General features: G+C 55.0%; 10 protein-coding genes across 10 annotated transcripts; 5 read left to right on the top strand and 5 right to left on the bottom strand.

Annotated features, from left to right (window-relative positions):
* Nucleotides 1-796: 796 nt before the first annotated feature.
* On the top strand, nt 797-3,897 carry N656DRAFT_331871 (uncharacterized protein). Its single transcript, XM_064809273.1, has 4 exons — nt 797-1,971; nt 2,037-2,285; nt 2,342-2,522; nt 2,576-3,897. The coding sequence occupies exons 1-4, from the start codon at nt 928-930 to the stop codon at nt 3,631-3,633; spliced, it is 2,532 nt and encodes an 843-aa protein (XP_064667206.1). The 5' UTR covers nt 797-927; the 3' UTR covers nt 3,634-3,897.
* On the bottom strand, nt 3,724-5,584 carry N656DRAFT_737739 (mitochondrial carrier). The gene is made up of 2 exons (XM_064812751.1): nt 4,917-5,584; nt 3,724-4,835 (listed from the first exon to the last, which is right to left on the bottom strand). Exons 1-2 carry the CDS (start codon nt 5,269-5,271, stop codon nt 4,162-4,164), a joined length of 1,029 nt encoding a protein of 342 aa, XP_064667205.1. The 5' UTR covers nt 5,272-5,584; the 3' UTR covers nt 3,724-4,161.
* Nucleotides 5,585-7,427: 1,843 nt separating this feature from the next.
* N656DRAFT_782870 (cation efflux protein) lies at nt 7,428-8,836 on the bottom strand. The gene is made up of 2 exons (XM_064815838.1): nt 8,436-8,836; nt 7,428-8,336 (listed from the first exon to the last, which is right to left on the bottom strand). The coding sequence occupies exons 1-2, from the start codon at nt 8,630-8,632 to the stop codon at nt 7,604-7,606; spliced, it is 930 nt and encodes a 309-aa protein (XP_064667204.1). The 5' UTR covers nt 8,633-8,836; the 3' UTR covers nt 7,428-7,603.
* Nucleotides 8,837-9,404: 568 nt separating this feature from the next.
* N656DRAFT_331660 (uncharacterized protein) lies at nt 9,405-10,017 on the bottom strand. The gene is made up of 2 exons (XM_064809272.1): nt 9,529-10,017; nt 9,405-9,437 (listed from the first exon to the last, which is right to left on the bottom strand). Exon 1 carries the CDS (start codon nt 9,948-9,950, stop codon nt 9,687-9,689), a length of 264 nt encoding a protein of 87 aa, XP_064667203.1. The 5' UTR covers nt 9,951-10,017; the 3' UTR covers nt 9,405-9,437; nt 9,529-9,686.
* N656DRAFT_759327 (glycosyltransferase family 33 protein) lies at nt 9,880-11,771 on the top strand (the record flags this gene model as incomplete). The annotated part of the gene is made up of 2 exons (XM_064813192.1): nt 9,880-10,557; nt 10,624-11,771. Exons 1-2 carry the CDS (start codon nt 10,323-10,325, stop codon nt 11,769-11,771), a joined length of 1,383 nt encoding a protein of 460 aa, XP_064667202.1. The 5' UTR covers nt 9,880-10,322.
* A 3-nt stretch (nt 11,772-11,774) lies between these two features.
* Nucleotides 11,775-13,061, bottom strand: N656DRAFT_782869 (ubiquitin-conjugating enzyme). The gene is made up of 2 exons (XM_064815837.1): nt 12,510-13,061; nt 11,775-12,443 (listed from the first exon to the last, which is right to left on the bottom strand). Exons 1-2 carry the CDS (start codon nt 12,682-12,684, stop codon nt 12,079-12,081), a joined length of 540 nt encoding a protein of 179 aa, XP_064667201.1. The 5' UTR covers nt 12,685-13,061; the 3' UTR covers nt 11,775-12,078.
* A 139-nt stretch (nt 13,062-13,200) lies between these two features.
* Nucleotides 13,201-14,670, top strand: N656DRAFT_782868 (uncharacterized protein). Its single transcript, XM_064815836.1, has 2 exons — nt 13,201-14,458; nt 14,515-14,670. The coding sequence occupies exon 1, from the start codon at nt 13,477-13,479 to the stop codon at nt 14,185-14,187; it is 711 nt and encodes a 236-aa protein (XP_064667200.1). The 5' UTR covers nt 13,201-13,476; the 3' UTR covers nt 14,188-14,458; nt 14,515-14,670.
* On the top strand, nt 14,536-15,452 carry N656DRAFT_715692 (Diphthine synthase; the record flags this gene model as incomplete). Its single annotated transcript, XM_064812068.1, has 2 exons — nt 14,536-14,670; nt 14,727-15,452. 2 exons carry the CDS (start codon nt 14,536-14,538, stop codon nt 15,450-15,452), a joined length of 861 nt encoding a protein of 286 aa, XP_064667199.1.
* Nucleotides 15,453-15,614: 162 nt separating this feature from the next.
* On the bottom strand, nt 15,615-16,293 carry N656DRAFT_715782 (putative bli-3 protein; the record flags this gene model as incomplete). The annotated part of the gene is made up of 2 exons (XM_064812080.1): nt 15,615-16,034; nt 16,096-16,293. The coding sequence occupies 2 exons, from the start codon at nt 16,291-16,293 to the stop codon at nt 15,615-15,617; spliced, it is 618 nt and encodes a 205-aa protein (XP_064667198.1).
* Nucleotides 16,294-17,568: 1,275 nt separating this feature from the next.
* N656DRAFT_331561 (uncharacterized protein) lies at nt 17,569-19,449 on the top strand. Its single transcript, XM_064809271.1, has 2 exons — nt 17,569-17,908; nt 17,960-19,449. The coding sequence occupies exons 1-2, from the start codon at nt 17,888-17,890 to the stop codon at nt 19,406-19,408; spliced, it is 1,470 nt and encodes a 489-aa protein (XP_064667197.1). The 5' UTR covers nt 17,569-17,887; the 3' UTR covers nt 19,409-19,449.
* The last annotated feature ends 438 nt before the right edge of the window (nt 19,450-19,887 follow it).

Genomic DNA, 19,887 nt, shown 5'->3' with positions numbered 1-19,887 from the left:
CCCGGCCCCCAGCCCCTCATCTCCCCCTGCTGGATGAAGAGTTGTGGCGATGTGCACCAGCTGAGGGTTGTTGATGGCTATAAGAATGAGAAGAGACCGCCATGACCTGAGGGGGAGCTCGCTCTCCCTTTCGAATAGAGGAGCGGACGACTCTTACCAGGGGGAACGCAGAGACACATGTAAACTCGGAGGAGAACCTGTTCAGAACAGCCAGACGTGGCAGAGGCTTGTTAGCGCTCGGATGTATTCTGTTCCTAAAGTTATGCTCGCGAAACCGGTGTCCAGGTTCCTCAACTATGATACCTCTAACTCTCACTGGCTAACTTGGTCGCCATCAGGTCGGTCAAACAATTGACAGCCAGTCGGATTCACCAATGTACATTACTTACTTTTGTCCCAGAGATAATCAAAGATCAATATCCCAGGAAGGATCGAAGGTCAATGTTAGCCATTCGGGTGAAAGGGTTAGGGTTGTACATATGGAGTTGTTACCATCCCGGCAGTGGAACTACCTTAGTTGCCTGTCTTCAACGAACTCGAAACTTCAAATGATCAAACTCGATCCCCCAGCATTTGACAAATTTACATCCGTTTAACAAAAATGCGTGAACATCATCTCAGTCACTCCAAAAGGTGCTTATTTGCATAACCCTTCACGTCAATACAACAGCACACTAATGGCGACATCGAAACCGAAAAAGCAGAAGGTAAGCCCGTCTCATCAGGACAGTCCATCAGAGCAAAGTGCTCTTCTCTTCCCTGTCCTTTCCTGCCGGTATCTCCCTGTCTCATTTTCGAGCTCTCTGGTCGAAACATCTGCATGTTTTTGTACGATCTCGTACAAAGACTGATCTCAATCCATCAAATCGTGTGCTGGAGCGGTTCAGATCGTCAAGCACTTCTACATTATCCTCTCATCTGACATGCATGAAGTTCCTCCCTCTCCGGGAAATCACGCTCAACTCACGACCGTTAGTCAAGCGAGCCATTCAATTCTCCTGCGACGGAGATCTCGCTGTCACTGCGGATGACTCCGTGCACATTTTCGTGCCCGAGTTTCCGGACCTGTCCAAGCATAGGGAAAGTCGGAAGCGTCAGTCAGGTATCCAGGACCGTGGACTCGCTGTCGAAGAGGCCTGGTCCGGTGAAGACAAGTCGTCTTCATCTGAGGAAGACGGCGAGGGCAATGCAGTTCCCAGAAGATACAACTATCAGCCCTTTCGGTCCCAATACTCCGAGGGGAGCAAGCACATGCCTGTTTCATACCCTCCCCTAGATCCCCGCGTCAACAGAGAACTCTACACTGCCGCAAACCTTCCATTCCCTTACGAGGGTGCCGTTGACGCTGATGCCGAAGCCCGGTCAAACGATAGCAGCGATGAATCGGTCGGATCTGAGGCATATGGCTCGGACGGCAATGAGGGTGAGGGTGCCGGTCTCGGTTTTAACCGACCCTACGGCGCAGGCTATGGCCCCATCAGTGGGGTTGGTAGCAGCATGAACCACGTTGTGTCCATTGCCTGGTCGCCATCCGGGCTGGGCGTGAATCGCCGCCCTGTCTTGGCCGTCCTGACTGGCTCAGGCACGCTCACCATGTACGGGGAGAGCAGCGCGTTTACAAACATCTTGCCACGCGCCAACGAAGGGATGTTGCAGCGCCGCGAGCTAAATTCCTGGATCGTGCTGTGGGGCGTTGGCGAACGCTTGATGGTTCCGGGGCAGCAGACCGAAATCAGCGAGTGCATTCGTGGCTTCGCCTGGGCACGTGAGATGGCTCCCGGTCAGGCTCTACTGGCTACCATCAACGATTTGAATGAGATAGCCATCATTAGCGTTCAGACTGTCTCCGTAAAGGACGAGACCAAGGCCAAGGGCGACTTGTCGTTCCAGATAGAACCGACTGAGACTGTAGTTTGGTTAGTGCGCGAAGTTGCGCGCTTCAAGGCTGAGGGACCACATACGACAACAGATGTAAGTGTAACCCCTGAAAAAAATGATCCCTTTGAGCAGAGCGCCACTTACACTACGAAATCCAGCCGATGGATCCGGATTTTGTCCCTTGTGGCACTTCATTTGGTCTCAGTTGGAGCCCATGGCTGGAGACCGGCGGCTCATGCACCAGCCTTCTTTCCTTCATTGACCGGAACTACGTCGGCTTCAGAAGAATCACCGTAAAGGAGCCTTGGATCAGGGGCGAGGCACCGAACCTTGTGGTCGAAAGCAAGGATATAGGTGGAAGATGCCTGCACTTGTCGAGCGACGCATTCGTGGAGTTCGAGGATGGCGTATGTCGATCTTTTTATAACTACCCAAACTATCGCTTGAAACTGACTGCGGGAAGATCTGGACACAAGGCCCTAGCAGCTCGTGTCGGGGAATAATTGTCACTGGCTTTCGAATAAAGCCCTTTGAAGTAGTCGTATCTGGCGGCCCAACCTCCGCGCAGGAGAAGCATAGAATATGGGACTGCGAGACGGCATATGATTATGCTACTGACCGGGCTTCTCAGAATCCCATTGTCGGTGTGTGCCCCAGCACGCCATTGTACCCGTTGGACATTAGCTGATCGTACTAGACCTTGTGATTCACCCACCCGATCTCGGGAACCCGACACCGACTCCGCTCTACACTCTGATTCGCATGTCCGCTACCCCTACAACTAAGGATTGGTACGAAACCAACGTCCCTCCTACCGTAAACACGATGGTAGACTCGCGACCACAGTGGGTCCGGTCCATCGCGCAAAAGCTCGAAGTTCAGATCCCCGTCGATATGTACCTCAAGCGTAGTTACAACGGTGAGAGCGAATCGGACGAAGGTACCGGCTCGGGTTCAGAGAACGACGTTGAAGGCGATATGGATGAGCTCGGCGTGGAATCAGATGATGACGAGAACGTCAACAGTGAGCTCGGCTATAATCAGATTGTCGAAACACCAGAAATCCACCCTTATCGGTTCCGCCTTCACGGCCTAACTCTCTCTCCGGGCGGTGGAGTAGCCGCTGTCCTTGCCAGCAGTCACAGCACCCAGCACCCAGAACGAGGTGGATGGCATACTGTGCGATCGAGCGTTCTGTTTGGGTACAAACCGCGGCGGAGGCGGAAGCACCAAGAACCACAGAACTCGAACGACCTAGCAGACAGCCAACTGATCGACCCGCAAGTCATGAACATGAACATGGACCTTGACAACACCAAGAGTGACGTCAACTCTCAACTCACCACCGAGGCCAAACTTTTTGAGTACCTCTACGGCGGGGGACCAGAGGTGCCAGGCATACACTATTACCCAGCAGACAGCGCTGACGGTGAGCAACGTGGCAACCGCGAAGCACTACGCCGCCTGTTTGGCCACGCCGTAGCGAACCAAGTGTGCGACCTATGCGGCGCCAAGATGGACATTCGTAAGGGCAAGCTTAGCGGTTGCAAAAATGGGCATTTCTTTGGGACGTGCGCTACCTCTGGGTTGGCGGTGCAAACGCCCGGCGGCACGCGAAGCTGTGGAGCATGCGGACTCAGGACCATGAGGGTCGAGGTGCTTATGGAGAAGATGCCCGAGGACAAGAGGGAGGAAGTGAGAAAAGCTGTTGGGGAAGGGGTATGTGGTGCCTGCGGCGGGAAGTTCTTGAGTTGATGACCCGGCCGCGGAGGGCTAGCAGGCAAGGGACAGTATGGATATGGGGAGTAGATCTGCCTCAGTGAGAGTAATCCGGGGTTTTGCTATCCCAAGGAACTCGTGCCGATATATTATATACACTAGAGCGATCATCACGCCTGTTTAAAGGTATCCTGGATTTGCTTACTGCTCATCGCTGGAGCCGCCACTTGGGCTGGATATCACCCCAACGTCGCTTGAAAGATGCAGGTTTAAACACTAAGAAGGCCTTCCTAAGCTGACAGTGCCCTCTAAGTCTGAAGAACGTGGTGTAGCATCCGATGCATTGAAATCCCAGACTCCTGTCGCTCATACCCAACGACCTCTTACAAGGCAACAGAAATCCGCCACAGACAGAGTACATTACCAAACCACCAAAGTCTCGCTCTGAGCATCCCTGCATCAAGCAAATAGTAGAGAGCTTGAAGAAAGACAGGTCTACTGGCACATCAGAGACGTGCATCACATACTCTGACATTGAGTGAGGCAGCAAGCAAGGGCACTTGATCAGTTAAAAACCTTGTTCATGGCCTGGTGCGCTAGCTCCACGCCCAGGAAAGTCGCGGCGTTTGCCGGCACCGCTCTGGCCAGCGCGGGCCCGAAGCCAGGGAAGAAGGCGCGGAAGCCGCCCTGGCCGTACAAGCCCCTAACAACCCCACCAATAGTGACGTTGCCCTCGGCCGTCTGCAGCCTGCTTTTGACCGTGTCGATGGGGAAGACGGGGATCCACATGGCGACTCCCGCGGCGGCACCGGCGCACGTGACGGCCGTCAGGCTGAGCTTGCCGCTGGCCTCGCCCGTGACGGGGTCGCGCGGGGTGAGCCTCCTCTTGATGTACTCGTAGGCGGCGAAGTAGGCGGCCGAACCGGGCCCGTCGCGCGCCAGCGTCGCCGCGGAGCCCCGGAACACGGACCGCACCCCGCCCTCCTTGTACAGCTGCCGCACCACGTCCACCCCGCCAGAGTACTTTGGCTTCTCGCCGGGCGCGAGCTTCTTCTGGCCCTGCACCTGCAGGATGACCTTGACCCGCTCAAAGGGCGCCGTGATGGCCGTCATGGGGATGGCCGAGAAGAAGCCCGCGGCCGAGATCTGCGCGATCGAGAGGTTGCCGTCGGCGCCGACGGTGCTGGTCGCCCGTACGATCGACTTGCCCAGGTCGTAGCCCCAAAAGGACACGGCGACTGGATGGAGGAGGGGTCAGGGATTTTTCTTTGGCTCAAAAGATAGAAGCGGAATGCGGGAGGAGGAGGGGCAAAACTTACACATTGGCGTCACGCCCACAAGCGGCGCGCTCACGCCCGCGTACAGACCCCTCCGCAGGCCATCCTTGGCAACGCTCTTCTTGACCACGTCGAAAGCGCCCGAGTAGACGCCCTTTTCGGCCGTCTGCAGCCGGACCTTGACCAGGTCGAAGGGGTGCCCTACGACGACGGCGCACACGCCACCAAACCCGCCGGCGACGAATGACCGTAGCTGAGACAGGCCCGAGGACGCGGCGGCCTTTGCCTCGGCTTTGAGCTCGGCTTTGAGTTCCTCCTTGGATTCGGGAATATGGGGCAGCTTTTCGGCGACGACGCTGGGGAGCGTTGTTTTTGATTGTGAAGGTGTCGAAGACATTGTGATGTGAGCTTTGGGTGGGTGACTTGGGAGACGGAAAGGAAATGGTGGTTCTCAGGAACCGTCGCTCAAAGAACGGATTCCGAGGGGGTTTCCCGCGATGCGGTTAAACTTCCGAGCCCTTTCTCGCCCGTTCTGTGAGGGAAAATTGGGTTGACCGTATGGTGAGTCCAGCAAACCACCCGCTTCGCCCGCTTAACGAATTTCCTTCTTTTCTGGTTGATCTGGAAAGCCCAATGCTGGATTTTTGAGTGACGGGTTTTAGAAACGCCGAGGGTGTTGGAGTGTTAAGTGTTAGCCACGGACGTCACTGGCCGGTCTTGGCTACACTAGGGTACACGTTCTGTCGTAGACCTCGGCAGAACGGAGACCCACCTTTGCTTCGGCGTGGGACCCCAGATACCGGCAGAAAGACCGACGGGTGTTCCGCGTACTATGTACAGGTAGGTGCCTGTAGTCTAGATCAGAAGTGGTTCATTCTGTTCTTTCCAGCCTCAAGTTCACATTGAACTCTGATATCACTCAACAGCAGTTCATTGCGCTGTGGTTACTTGGAATCTAACAGCGCCGGCTATCGTTACCCCTCGTCCAATGTGTTACCGTATCAGCATTCAGGTACAATACCTGGCACAGAGTGGATGGATAGACGAGTACTCAAACCTACAGGACTTTACCCTTAACTATGTATATCCTGTCAATTCGCTAGACCGGACTCAAATCTCTCGAACCACCCTCGAGTCCCCTGATCGCATGGCCGGCATGACTCTAACAGCGCAGCCGCACAACATTGTGTGAGGGTTGCAACGATCCATGTTCTGGATAACCGCGGGGTAACTGACAGCCACGCCCTCGGCATCATGGAGGGGCAGGTGGTCATGGTTCACGCTCTCTTCTAAAATTCCAGCCGCTGCTGCATGGGCAATCTGCAACCCGATGCGCCGGGTGGACGGATGAGGCTGCAGCAAAAGAAGCATGATTTGCCAGCCAATGGCTTGACTGATAAGTGACCGCTGCTGCAGCCCGGACACTCGGCGCGATGCCAAACTGCGATTGAACGAGTGGTGGAGCAATCTCAAGTATGGCCGCCAAGACCCTTCCGTTACATGTGCATTGATTTGCATGTGAATGTGCCGTTTTGGTGCACGGCACTCACCGTGGCCATATGCTACCCTAACCCTGAGCTGTGGGAGTATCTGGAGATGGTCAATGATTGAGGAGGAGGCCGAGGACGAAGTACCTACAAATGATTCACTAGAAGTTTAGAGATTTTGGAATTTCGAGCTACATACCTATTCATAGATCACGTACAATGGCAGGAAGGAGGTCTGTTAAGAGGGGTAGTAGAGAGAACGATTTGGGATACAAAAATTGGGCTACGGAGGTTGGGGCCAAAAGTCTTCATCCCACCCAAGCTCGGGCCAAGCCTCTCAACGTACGAGGAGCTGAAGGGCGCACATTTACACTGTATTTCATTAGGATTAGCGATTGCTCTCCATCTTCAGTGATTGGTATCGGAAATCAAGGACCTAGCCCAAGGACTTGTACACTATGCCTACAGTGGTTAGTCGCCAGTGACTGACATGGACTGTGCGAGCTTCACTGTATTTGCGTCTTGGCAGTCTTGGCTTTCTGGAGAGGATGAAGACTTTTGGCCCCAACCTCCGTACACTAACAGATGTCATGCCTTCACGAAGTACCGCAACTCAGACGGTACTGCGGGATTCTAATGGTCCCTAGCACCGACCCGACTATTGGGAGCCGAACAAGCTGCTCTCAATGCTTGAAGTCGAGAGCCCTTGAAGAAATGATGGCAATGCCATGGATGATATCAGTGTAGACAACTGCCAAGATCCTTATAGACCAAGACGAGCTGTGTTTGTATTTGACAACACACCGCCATGACCGACAAGTGATAGATAGAGACGACTTGCTCGTTCTGCCAGACATGTCTCGTAGATTGCCAAGCTGTCTTTAGCAGCTGGCTCACTGTTACAGGACCAACGCCGACTTTGCATTGTTAGCCTGAATCCGGATGAGGAGGCAGAACGCAACCTATCCGTAGAGGTTCTTGGCCAACCCAGGCTCGCCGCAGTTGCCGTACATATACCTACATATGCTTCCTTTATGAACCCCGCACCACCGCTCCCCTGACCTCGAGACGTCTCTTCACCTGGGTCAACAGCAGTGTATTGTACAACGGCAAGGGGAACGACCCCAAATAAACCCACAGTAGACAGCGATATATGGTGCCATCCAACATGCCGCAATATGACACAAAATGGTACGACAAAATGTCTGTCCCAAAACTGAGTCTAGCCTCAGAAGAAACCCCCTAAAAGATACCAACACTCCTGGTCGACATGTGCGGCTGCGCGAGCGTGCTCCGTCCTACTCCACACCAGCAGGTATTATCACCCTCCCGCTCGACCTGTAACGTGACATCGATTTTGTGCTCGAGCAGATAGTTGCGGACCCGGTCACGGACGTCCTCCATGTCTGCGCCCTTGGCGGCGACAACATGCATGACGCCCAAGAGCTTGTCTGCCGAAGAGACCGCGTTTCGATCGTCGACCCAAAACTTTGGCGCCGCGTACGAGACGACCCCTCGCAGGCCGGTTATCCCGGACAGCGTTTCCCGCAGGCTGTACTCTGTCTCTGGCGGGATGGTCAGCAGCAACCGCCGCGCCGACGACTTCACCAGCGGCAGGGCCGACAGCAAGATCAAGACAGCGATGAGGAATGACGCAAGCGGGTCCCATCCCGACCACTTCCAAAAGTGTGTCAACACCGTCGAGGCAATGACGGCTGCGCTCCCCAACGTGTCAGCCAGTACGTGCAGGTAAATGCCATGCATGTTTTCGTTGTCATGAGAATGCGAATGCCCGTGGGTATGGCTCGGCTTCTCGTCGTGGTGCTGATGACTGTGGGAGTGGCCGTGGTTGTGGGAATGCTTGTCCTCATAGGCATGCCCGTTGCAGCCATGGGAGTGGCCGTGGCTATGACCGTGGCCATGATGATGGTGGCCAAAGGCCATCATCCCAACCAAGTTCACCAAGAGCCCCAAGGTACTGATGACAAACAATTCCCCTAGCCGTTTCGTCTCCCTCCCCTCGATCATCCGCTCGCACGCCTCCGTCATGATTTCCACGCTGATCAAGATCAAGAACACCCCGTTACCGAAGCCGCTGAGCGTCTCGATCTTGCCGAAGCCATACGGGAACCTCTCGCTCGGAGGCCACTTGCTCGCGACAGCTGCGAATAGCCCAATTCCAAGAGCCACGCAGTCAAAGAACATATGTATGCTGTCACTGAGCAGACCAAGTGAGTCCGTCACATAGCCATAGAATGCTTGCACGGCCATAAATGCGAGATTCAGGCTGGAGGACTAGACATTAGCCATACGCTGCCACTTGCGGGGAGCAGAGTATGCGACAAACCTCATAAAGTAAAATATTCGACGAGAATCCTTGTCTGCGACCACAGCGTGGAGCACCGGCCATTTGGACGTGTATGGGAGGAGCAGGGCTGTGAACCTCGATCGCTCAGCTGAGTGGTCGTGGTGATGGTGTGAATGCGAGTGTGACCGGGACTTTGTAGGAACCGGCGCCTCGTACACACCAGCCGCATCAAAGCTGACAGCCGTGGGTGTTACCACAGTCTTCCCACCAGGGGTGGATTCAGTCCTCCAATGCGCCGAAGCAAGATTCAGGGGAATCGGGACGTTCGAGTCAGCTCGATGGGAGGAATGGTTGCCATTGTGCTGCTGGCTGGGTATTTGGTAGTGCATCCCGCTGGCCCTGGAGTCTTTGCGATTCCTAGTTGGGCTTAAGGAGCCCAGAGAAGACGTGTGGGAGTGCGAGTGGGAGTGGGAGCAGCTATGTTCGGATACGGGATGGTGATGCTGAGATATCGCAACAGCCGGCAACGCGTATGAGGAAGCCATTGTATCTGGGAGGAAGTGCGGTTCGACAACGGATCTTCAGCCGACTGATACGGTCCGAGGATCGAATCTCAACCTCAAAGTAGGCGCATCGACGCTCGTGGAGTAGTTGCCTGAGATAATTCGAGGAGGGTCGTTGACGGGCCTGAGACGGGTCGCGCTGGCGGTCAAGGCCCTGACTGTCGCCTGGCGATTTATTTTCTCGGGACGTTTCACTACATACCAACTACTTTGGTCAACTATGATACCATACTTCTTGGAGCATTGGGGGTCGATTGTTCTCTAGGCTGCGCTAGGGAAAGAGGGGAGATGGTTACCTAGGCAGTGGATAGGTAGGTAGCCACCGATAACAACCGACGCGCGGGGACACTGCGGGCAATCAATTGGACCTCACTGGTATCGAGGCAACGAGTCTCGAGGTTTGTTATTTCTGCAATATGCAGCGGCACAGCTGACGACCGTATCCCTTTGATAATTATTGGAGGCGTTTGGAGTATTCAAGTGGTTGCGCTGAGGAGGTAAAGAAAGCGTAAGTCAAGGTACAAAATGCGATCGGCCACAGTAGTTGACTTGATCGCTTCTCTGATCTCTCCATCTCCCAGGGCCCGGTCACCACCGTTGACCCGCAGGTTCCCATCCATGTCTGGCACCCCTGACCCGATTTCTGGCTTGGTGGGGTAGGCAGCGAGCAGGGGCAAGTCAGGGCACGATGATTGGCGGTCCAGCTTTTGATCTCCATGCAAACCCAATGTCATCATCTGCAGGGGGCCCGCAATCTCGTCTAGATAATCGGTGTTAATTTGGAGGCAATCACGGCCGTCATATTGCTAACAGCCTCAATCAACACCATCGCATGTTTGCCAACTACCTCTTCAAGGTTGCACAAGGCTGATGGTGTCGCTAGTGCATGCGATGCAAGGCTGAAAGGGCTCGTCAACGGCGAAACTTCCTCCATCTGGAAGCTGTGGTCGGATCATCCGCCAGTTGAAGAATTTGAATCCATCGAGTCGGAACCACACTACTCAGCAGCTCACTCGCCCAAACCACCCGAATGCCAGCTGTCCACTCCGGCCGCTTCCCAAACAGCCTCGCGGCATGTCCGTGAGCCAAGATGATTCTCTTTCTCATATATGCTCTACTCCTCTGTCTCTTCGGCCTGGTAGCGCTCGCTGCGTACGCCATTCTCGGTCTAACTGAGTATGATGGGCCGCCCGCAGGCTCGTCAGAGGGTCGTGTCTCCGTCCACGTCCTCGTCCTCGGTGACATCGGCCGCAGCCCGCGCATGACCTACCATGCCCTGAGCATAGCGAAGCATGGAGGCAGGGTGAACCTGATCGGATACCTTGGTACGCTGTGATACCGAACACAGGGCACTGCATGACCTTCACGACTATCTCTAACGACGAGCACAGAGAGTCCCCCTCATCCTGATGCGGTGAATAACCCAAACATTACAATCAATTCTCTACCTTCGCCTCCCTCCAAGCCCCAATCCATACCATTCATCCTGTTTGCCCCTTGGAAAGTCATCTACCAGATCTACCACCTCACCCACCTGCTCGCTCACCAGTTGCCGCCCGCCCAATGGATACTCGTCCAAAACCCCCCTTCCATCCCCACTCTCGCCGTCGCCGGCCTGATCTGCTACCTGCGCAAGAGCAAGCTCATAATCGACTGGCACAACTACGGCTGGAGCATCCTCGCCGGGACGCGCGGCGCCCAACACCCGCTCGTATCCCTCTCCAAACTCTACGAATGCTTCTTCGGCCGGCTAGGGTATCTGCACTTAACCGTGACGCACGCCATGGCGCGACAGCTGCGCCGCCCACCGTACTCGATCGCCCAGCCCATGATGGCCGTGCACGACCGGCCCGCGGCCATCTTCCAGCCGATCTGGTCGGCATCAGCCAGGGCAGAAGCCCTAGCGCGTGCGCTCCCTGACGAGGAGAAGGAACTCCTCCCTCGCCTGCTGGACGGCACCATGCGGCTGGTGGTAAGCAGCACCAGCTGGACGCCCGACGAGGACTTCTCGCTCCTGCTGGACGCGCTGGTGCGGTATGCTTCCACCACCACCACCACCGAGCCGGTGCCTCCAGTGCTGGCTGTCATCACGGGCAAGGGCCCTCAGAAGGACCTGTACCTTGACCGGATCGCCCAGCTCACCAAGGCGGGCCGCCTGCCCAATGTCAGGATAGTCACGGCTTTCTTGCCGCTTGCCGACTACGCGGGTCTGCTGGCCTGCGCAGACCTGGGCGTCTGTCTGCACATGAGCAGTTCTGGCGTGGACTTGCCCATGAAGGTGGTTGACATGTTTGGAGCGGGCCTGCCTGTTGTGGCGTATTCCGGTTATGAGAGCTTCGGGGAACTGGTGAGAGAAGGGGAGAATGGGCGAGGGTTTGAGACGGCCGAGGAGCTGGCGGAAATTTTAGCTCGTTTGTTAAGTGACGGGGGGCGGGCCGAGGTGGAGACCTTGCGAAGGGGAGCTACCAGGGAGGGAAGTCGCCGGTGGGATGAGGAGTGGGATTCTAAGGTGGGGATGGTCATGGGTTTGGTATCTTGAAAGCATGGTTGGTGTTAACGGCGCTGGCAATGATATTCTGCTATGTGTGGATGGATATGGTTATTTTTTCGGTGGTCTGTCCTTCGCTCGCAACCTTCCAAAAAGGCAACATATGTACTGTTGCTCGTGACATTGCAACGAGCCTGGAGGTCTCAGTGTCCCAATCACCCTAACGGCTTCATAGCCTGCTCTTAGCCCTTGGCCATCCTCTCTCAACGGGCAGCCCAGACAACATGGGCCCTAACATCCAATCTCAGTACCCATGATCTCCAACCTCGTTGAAACCATCCATTGTGCTTTCCCCTCTTCACTCCTCTCCTAGGCTCTCCCTGACGCATTTCCGACACCGCCTCCGAAAGTCCTTGCTCGTGCCCGCCCGCTCCTCGCGCAGCAGCCGCGCCGCCTCAACATTTGCAGGACTCTCATCGTTTGGATCTTCGAACAGGCTAATGACGCTCAAGAGGATTGTCTCGGGCGTCTGCACCGGACTCCAGCGTTCGCTGGCCGCCTCGTATCCGTACTTGTCCTCCTCTGGCGGGTGCAGAATACTGATGCAGAGCTCGCCGTTCGGGTAGATGTTTGGGTGGAAGGGTATCGGCTTCTGGAAGACAAGCTTGGGTGGCAAGAGCGGATACGTTGGGGGAAATGTGAGATGCGCACGGAAGTTGCCTCCTGTCAGAAGAAGTTGTAAGCGACTGTCGGGGCATGCTGATCAGCACTAAGCAGAGCGGATTTTACCTCCATAGTATTTGCAGTCGTCGCTTATCATCAGCATTACTTCCCACTCAAAGATGTTGTTGTCGTTGACAAGGCCGCACGAGATTCCTGGCAAGTCCTTGGCAGATTGCATCTGCTTCAACTGCCGCTTAAGCAAAGCAGCCGCCGCAGCCGAGCTTGTCGACGAGCTGGCCATGGCGAGTTATGACTTGCGAGTAATCGAAGCCAAATTCCCTTGTAATGCACGGGGTTCGGTTGCGCTCAGGTGATAGAGCCCGGAATCGAAGACGGTCACCGTTAAGGCCGAGAACTCGGTGTGCCAGTCGCAGAGGGGCAATCTAGAGTCTGCGGTGCGGCGTTGAATGTACAGTACTTCGTATTGTACAGTACTTATAGCCAAGGTCTCAAAGGATGTGTAATGCCAAGTGGTTGAAGTTTGAAAAGACCTTCGATTGAAGGAGTAGGGAAATCTTTGGTTTGAATGTGAGACCTTGCTTTTGTCCGGGTAAGACTCTGGTGATATGTCGACCAAGTTCAAAGCTGCCGGCGAAAGGCTGCGGGTGGTTGTGGCGGGGTTCTTTTGAGACAGTGCCGAGACCCCCGTCCCGTATCCGTATGGTGGGGCAAATTTCACTTTGCCTGCCGGGACATCTCCGGCAACCTGCTTTACGCGCAAAGCTGAGGCGTCGTGTCCGAGATATTCCTCATTACCGTAACAGTGTGGTATTCCCACAGCAGACACTCTCTCCGCTCATCAGCCCCAAACCGATTCTTTGCTTTGTCCGGACACTTAGACTTTCTGAGCTTTGCTCGAGCTTTGGAATCTCCTTGTCACGCGACAGGGGTGGCGGTCAGTTACCGTCGGCTTTTCCCGCCCTGGCGAGCACACCGCAATCCATCCAACCCAGTGTTTCTTAACCATAGAACAGGGGACTCCTGATAGCCCTCCCCACGACAGCCAGGAAGCGCCTTCAAACACTTTGTCGAAATGTCTAACAAAGGCTCCGCATATGGCCAGGCGGCCGGCGACACCGACTTCAGGAAAAAGTACGACCTGGACGAATATGCGGCCAAAGCCAAAGAGCGCGAAGCTGCCGAAAAGGAGGAGCGCAAGGCGCGATGGGAGGCCAAAATGGCGGGCAAGAAGTACTACAAGCCCATGACCGGAGCCGAGACGCTCACGACGGCCCGCAACGCGACTCAAGACTTCAGTAAGCTCGTCGGGACGTCCACACTCGTGCCTGCGGGCGCGGGCGTGGGAAAGCGCGGGCGCGGCGCCGGTTTCTACTGCGAAGCTTGCGACCTGACATTCAAGGACAACCTTCAATGGGTGGAGCACATCAATAGCATGCAGCATCAGACCAACATAGGGGCAACGGGCGAGGTGCGCAAGGCCACGGCGGAGGAGGTTCATGCCCGCATCGAAGCCCTATGGCAGCGGGAGCAGGAACGCAAGAAGGAGCAGATCATCTCGCTGCAACAGAGATTAGAAGTGCGCAAGGAGGAGGAAGAGAAGGAGAGGGAAGAGAAGCGCCGGAAACGCCGAGAAGCCGAGGAACGGAAGAGATTGGAAAAGGAGGCGGCTGCCAAGGTCAAAACGGAATACGGCGAAGATGTCCGGATCGAAGGCGAGCACGACGAAGACGACATGATGGCTGCCATGGGATTCACCGGCTTTGGCAGCACAGCTAAGAAATGAATCATTACCTAGTCCATGCTGTCCGTTGTTTAAGCTTCACTCTGAACGTGGGACTAAAGTGATGGAGGATTGGAGGGACCGGGAAATGGAAGCATGGAATGGTCGGCATTGCGTCCGATCACTGCAACTGCCCCGCGCTCTAGGGCGGGACTCGCCGAAAATTTTTGGAGGGGTAGCTCTGGCGGGGATCTCGATAGCGAAGACCTAAGATCAACCCATCGCTCATCCTCACCCAGGTATCGCCTTATCTTCGACAATCACAAAACTCAACGTAAGTTTAATTGATCTTGACCGAGTAATTGTGAAAGACAGCAACTAAACCTTCAGGTAGCCATCGCCCTCAGCAAGATGCTGTACCTAGTCGGTCTCGGCCTCTCCGATGAGACGGACATTACCGTCAAAGGCCTCGAGGTTGTCAAGAAAGCATCTCGGGTCTACCTCGAGGCTTACACCAGCATCCTTCTCGTGGACCAGTCCGTTCTTGTGCGTCGCCTTTGTGATCTCCATCAGCATCCTGGGCTAACGCTAATGCACAGTAGGAGGCGTATTATGGCCGGTCCATAATGGTTGCTGATCGCGAGATGGTCGAGTCAAACAGCGACGAGATTCTGCGCGACGCCGCTAATGTTGATGTGGCCTTTCTCGTCGTTGGCGACCCCTTTGGCGCGACGACGCATACTGACCTGGTCCTGAGAGCGCGCGAGCTCGGCATCCCTACGCGTACCATCCCGAACGCATCAATCATGTCGGCCATCGGCGCAACGGGCCTGCAACTGTACAACTTCGGCCAGACGGTCAGCATGGTATTCTTCCTCGAGGGCTGGAAGCCCGCCAGTTTCTACGATCGGATCAAGGAGAACAGGGACATTGGCCTGCACACCCTCATCCTCTTGGATATTAAGGTCAAGGAACAGAGCCTGGATAACATGGCAAGGGGGAGGAAGATCTACGAGCCGCCGCGGTATATGACGGTCGGCACCTGTGCCCGGCAGATGCTCGAGATCGAGGAGGAGAAAGGCCAGGGGGTCTATGGGCCGGACAGCCTGGCAGTCGGAGCTGCCCGTGTCGGCGGCAAGACTGAGAAGTTCGTCGCCGGCACACTGAAGGAGCTCTGCGAGGCAGACGACTTGCTCGGACCCCCGCTGCACAGCATGGTGCTCCTAGGAAGGAGGACCCACGAGCTCGAGCACGAATATGTCCGCGAATTTGCCGTGAATAAGGAAACCTGGGATAAAATATGGCAAGCTGAGTATCAACAAAAATAATGAGATAGAGAACTATCTGGCCAATATGATTGGCAGACTACTTGACTCGCATTCACCTCGACAACAACATGACTAAAAAGCACAAAATGATTCGCCCAGTTCTCCGTTGACCATCTGGTACATGATTTTCAAGCCCTAACGACGAAACACCAAACAGGCCTCCTAATGGGACGCCCTCCACTCCTTCACCTCCGCCTCGCCGATTTCGCGCAGTTTGTTCACCGCAGCCGGCTTCCCAGTCACAGCACCCTGTGCGATCTCTGCCATTCTCCCAATGATATTCTTGGAGGAAATGGAGTAATGGGCCGTGGTCATCTTGACGCGGATGATACCTATGCGCGGGTCGTTCTCTGATCCGTCATGGGTCCCATCTCCCAAATCGCCCAGCCAGGCCTTCAGATGGGGGCTGTAGTGCTGCTTGACGAGGGACCTGTCCGTGACGACGTTGGCTACACCACTGACGGAGGCCCACTCGCCCGAGTTGTTGAGGAAGCCAATGTTGATGTGTGAATCACTGGCAAGGTCCTCTGCTTTGCCGGATTCGGCGTTGGTATAGAAGAGAAGGTCGATACCGCCCGTTTCCTAATCAACGTTAGAATTTGATGCTGTGCCGAGGGCGGATATACCGGATCATGACGCTTACCTGGGCTGCGAGAGCCATGCATCTGGACACCAGATTTCCAGACGCGGCATCACGAGTCGTCATCATTGCGAACTTGCAGTTCGTCATGAAGGTACTGAGGTCGCGGATCTTCTGCTCTAAGGACACCCCGGTGTCAACGTTGGCATCTTTGTACGGGTCGGTGTGTTTGCCCTCGGTAGGATTCGACTGATGAGCCATGTTGATAGTCTTGCTGCTTTCTGCTTCTGCCTGTGAAGTGCTTGATGTTTTCGATTGCTTCGGTGCCAACAGACGAATCTCCTTTTAGGACGGTGAACGCGCGGAGGAAAGGGGCCACGGCGTATATACTTCCAGCTTACGCAGCGGCGGGTGGTGCTCAGACCATGATGTAAGGCCCCTCGCCCACATGGTATCTGACTGTAGCTGCTCGTCATAGAGTTCCCGTGGTGGATCGGATAGCATGGTCGAAAACAGCTAAAGGGGCTCAAGAGGGGGTAGCTTAACGGGCCTCGCAATCACTGACGTCAGGATCAGGGAGGGGCAGCGGCCCGTTTCGTGGCGATCCAAGAAATTCCCGATTGGGAAGCACCTCATTCCACAAGGCCTCGCTTCCAAAGTGTGGATTGGATTAGGCCTTTGGCGAGAGGGACCAGTACGTTGAGAAGCTCGTTTTGACGATCAAGGGGATTCTGGCACACTGGAATCACTGGTCAGGGGTCTCTGGCGGAGCCGTGCTTAGTTGTTACTGTATGTACAGTACCCCGGTTCACATGCCCGCGCCAAGTCCCTAGGAACAGTGGGAAGCCCTGGGCCATTTCGACCTGTACATCTACGAAGTCTCTGTGGGACGTCACAAGGTTGCGATAGGGATATTGAACGAAACACGGCGGATTCCGTTGGCCGTTCAAAGTACGCTAGTTACACAAGGGAGGTCTAGGGCAGTAAGTTCACTATCTTGGGGTTAGGGTTGCTTATATGTAGACAACTTAGAAATGCTCCTACTGAATCGGGCATATGCCTGGACTCATTCAATTGCGGGCTGCAGTATGGGAAGCTGCTACGCTGCGCCGCTGCGGTAGGTGATGAGGCCCAGGCAGTTGCGGGGCTTCACCCACTCAGTACCTACCGCCCGTACTTACCCAGTCGCATTCACATTTTGAGAAAGCGTCCATGAAACAACACCTGTCACCTTCATCCATCCATCAATTCGTCGTCACATATCGACCCGGGCAGCTCCAGATTCACACTGGCATGATCAGCAGTTGGCCAGGCTGTTTGACTTCTCCGGCTTTGTCAAGTCTGAGTGTTTGTCCCGTCTAGACTCTAGACGCTCACTTGCAATCGCGTGTTTGCCCTTTCGGCTCCGCCTCCGAGACATCAGATCGCATCCGGAATTACCACGCCACTTCAGAGTCGATTCTCTATTGAGACAGTTATCTGGATCCTTGAGTTTCGTGATCGCAGCAGTTGAAGACACCAATGTTATTCCTGTCAGAATAAAAGCCCGTCATTTTTCCGGTTCTCCGCTCTGATCGCGCAATCTCTGGTGGGACCTCTATCGACACATCACAAACCACCCTCTTCCAGCTGCAGCCAGGACCGTGAAGGCTTTTCTATTTCAGCGCGTTTGATTTTGTCATACCAACCGAGAATCCAGTTGTACTACAACTCATCACTCGAAGGACTGTAGATTGGTGTGTCTCCAATCCAACATCGTGCAGAGATTCGCACATATCATCGGACGAGCCCGACACGCTGCCGCCGTTGGGCGGTTTCTCCTTGTATTCACCAGATCCCAGACAAATCACGAGAGATGGACTGGGACGCAGACGATGTGAGCATATTGGCAATTAAGGTTTTGCGCGCCATGCTAATCATCATGTAGGCCCTGCTCCCGTTTGAGCACCGCGACCAGGAAGAACAGGCAGAGGCCTGGTACAATCACCCTGTCCGGGTTCAGAATCGCCAACTTGTCCAGGAAAACCTGCGCCTGAAGAGGCTTCTGCGTGAAAACGGCATTTCTTGGGATCCCTTGTTGACTCTGGATACCAGCGACCCAAGTCGCAGCCGGGGTACTTGGTCTTCGCGCAAGAGGATCCGGACTCGCTCATCGAAAGGCGCGACGACATTGACGCCGGAGGATTGTCGGTTGCCTACACTGCCTGTGGAGATTCAGCTTTACATCCTCGAGTATGCCATGACCAGCAAGTACCCCATAATCGATCCTCTCTGCAAGTTGAGCAAGGACAACATCACAGCTGCCGAGAAGGGCCGCGGCAACCAAATTGCCATTGGCTTTCTCGCTACCTGCAAAACCTATTTGATCGAAGGCAGGAACTTCTTGTGGAGAAACAACAAGTTCGTCTTCACCAGCCCAAATGCGCTGAGGAATTTTGCCGAGCTCGGGTACCAGTACCGCAAGAGCATCACACATATCACTCTCCGCATAATCGCTCGTTACTATGACGACGAGGATCGGCCGCATCTCGCTCCGTACCCCTCTCTCGAATATGCGCACGACAAGACTATCAATCTCAAAGTGATCCCTCGTGTCAAGGAACAGAACCTCTCGCGCAAGGGGTTCAAGAGCTACTCTTGGAACCAGGTGGTGGATTTCATCGAAGTTCTGCGGCCACCCTTTGACCCCAACCATCCCAAAGGGCTACCACGACCTCGTCTGTTGCCCAGCCTCGAGATTCTTAGGATAGACTTGGTCAATTTCCCCGAAAATTATCTGACCCCTCCAACGGGCTCCGCAATCCACAATGTGGCTTCTCACGACCTCGGCTGTACCATTAATGAACTTCAAATCACGGGCGTCCCGGACTGTGCCTGGGGGAATGAAGTGGCTGCCCAACTGTCAAGAATGGTCAAGGATGAGGGGCTGGTTCTTAGGGGCGATTCGGCTTTTGTTTTCTCTGGTAACAGACTGCGATCCATGTCGGACCGCTCCAGGTGGGGTCCATGTTGGTACCCTAAGGTGGTACGGGCGTGGAAGGCTCTTGCCGAGGAGTACGCGCGCACCAAGACAACAACATCGCCGACGCCGCACCCCCCGCGCGGCCATCGCCACGATCACGCCGATCCTTACACGATGCCGCCGGCCCCCAAGGAAGAGGGGCACCCAGAATCCCTGTGGAAGGAACGCCGGACCATCTTCAAGCGCGTTCCCATCATGCAGGACGGTGATGAGCGTGTCTGGATGGAGTTTGATCGGCTAAGCGGGCTGCCCATTGATAATGACGAGTACGACCCGGACGAAGACGAATATGACGTGGAGGATCTCATCTGTCTCCATTGTGGTGTTATGCACTCCCCTTTTGGCGATGATTGATGATGTCTCGGTTAGCAGACTAAGATCTGCAGTGTTTTGCCCGTGTTACTGTTTGCTCGCTCTTGCTGCATGGATTCACTGTCACAGTACGTTGTGCTCTCTGACTGATGGCCCCGCAGAATTTAGATAATGTTTCTCGCATGGACAGGCGTAATGGAAGGAAGGCGGGGGAAAAGCATCGAGAGTTGTGTCGGATTTGGGATCCTCCAACATCTGCTTGATACCCCTAGACTGCATTTTTGTTGTAATGATGATTATGGCTTCGCTTATGACTGGGTTGTTTTCAAATGTGTTAGGTAGCAAATCGATAACATCTGTCTTATAGCCAGTCCACCAAATAGAACAGATGCGGGAAGAGACCCTCGAGGCGGGCAACCAGTGCCATGCCCTCTAATGGGCATGTTCGAAAGGAGGTTGCGGGATACAGAAACGTCTCGTTGCCCACGAGGCCGTCTTGCTCGTGGATACCCTGATGACCG

The sequence above is a fragment of the Canariomyces notabilis genome, assembly GCF_033297395.1.
Source record: "Canariomyces notabilis strain CBS 508.74 unplaced genomic scaffold N656scaffold_24, whole genome shotgun sequence".
Classification (NCBI taxonomy): Eukaryota; Fungi; Ascomycota; class Sordariomycetes; order Sordariales; family Chaetomiaceae; genus Canariomyces; species Canariomyces notabilis.
Note: the sequence above shows the minus strand (reverse complement) of the source record. Positions and strands in the feature narration are given on the sequence as shown.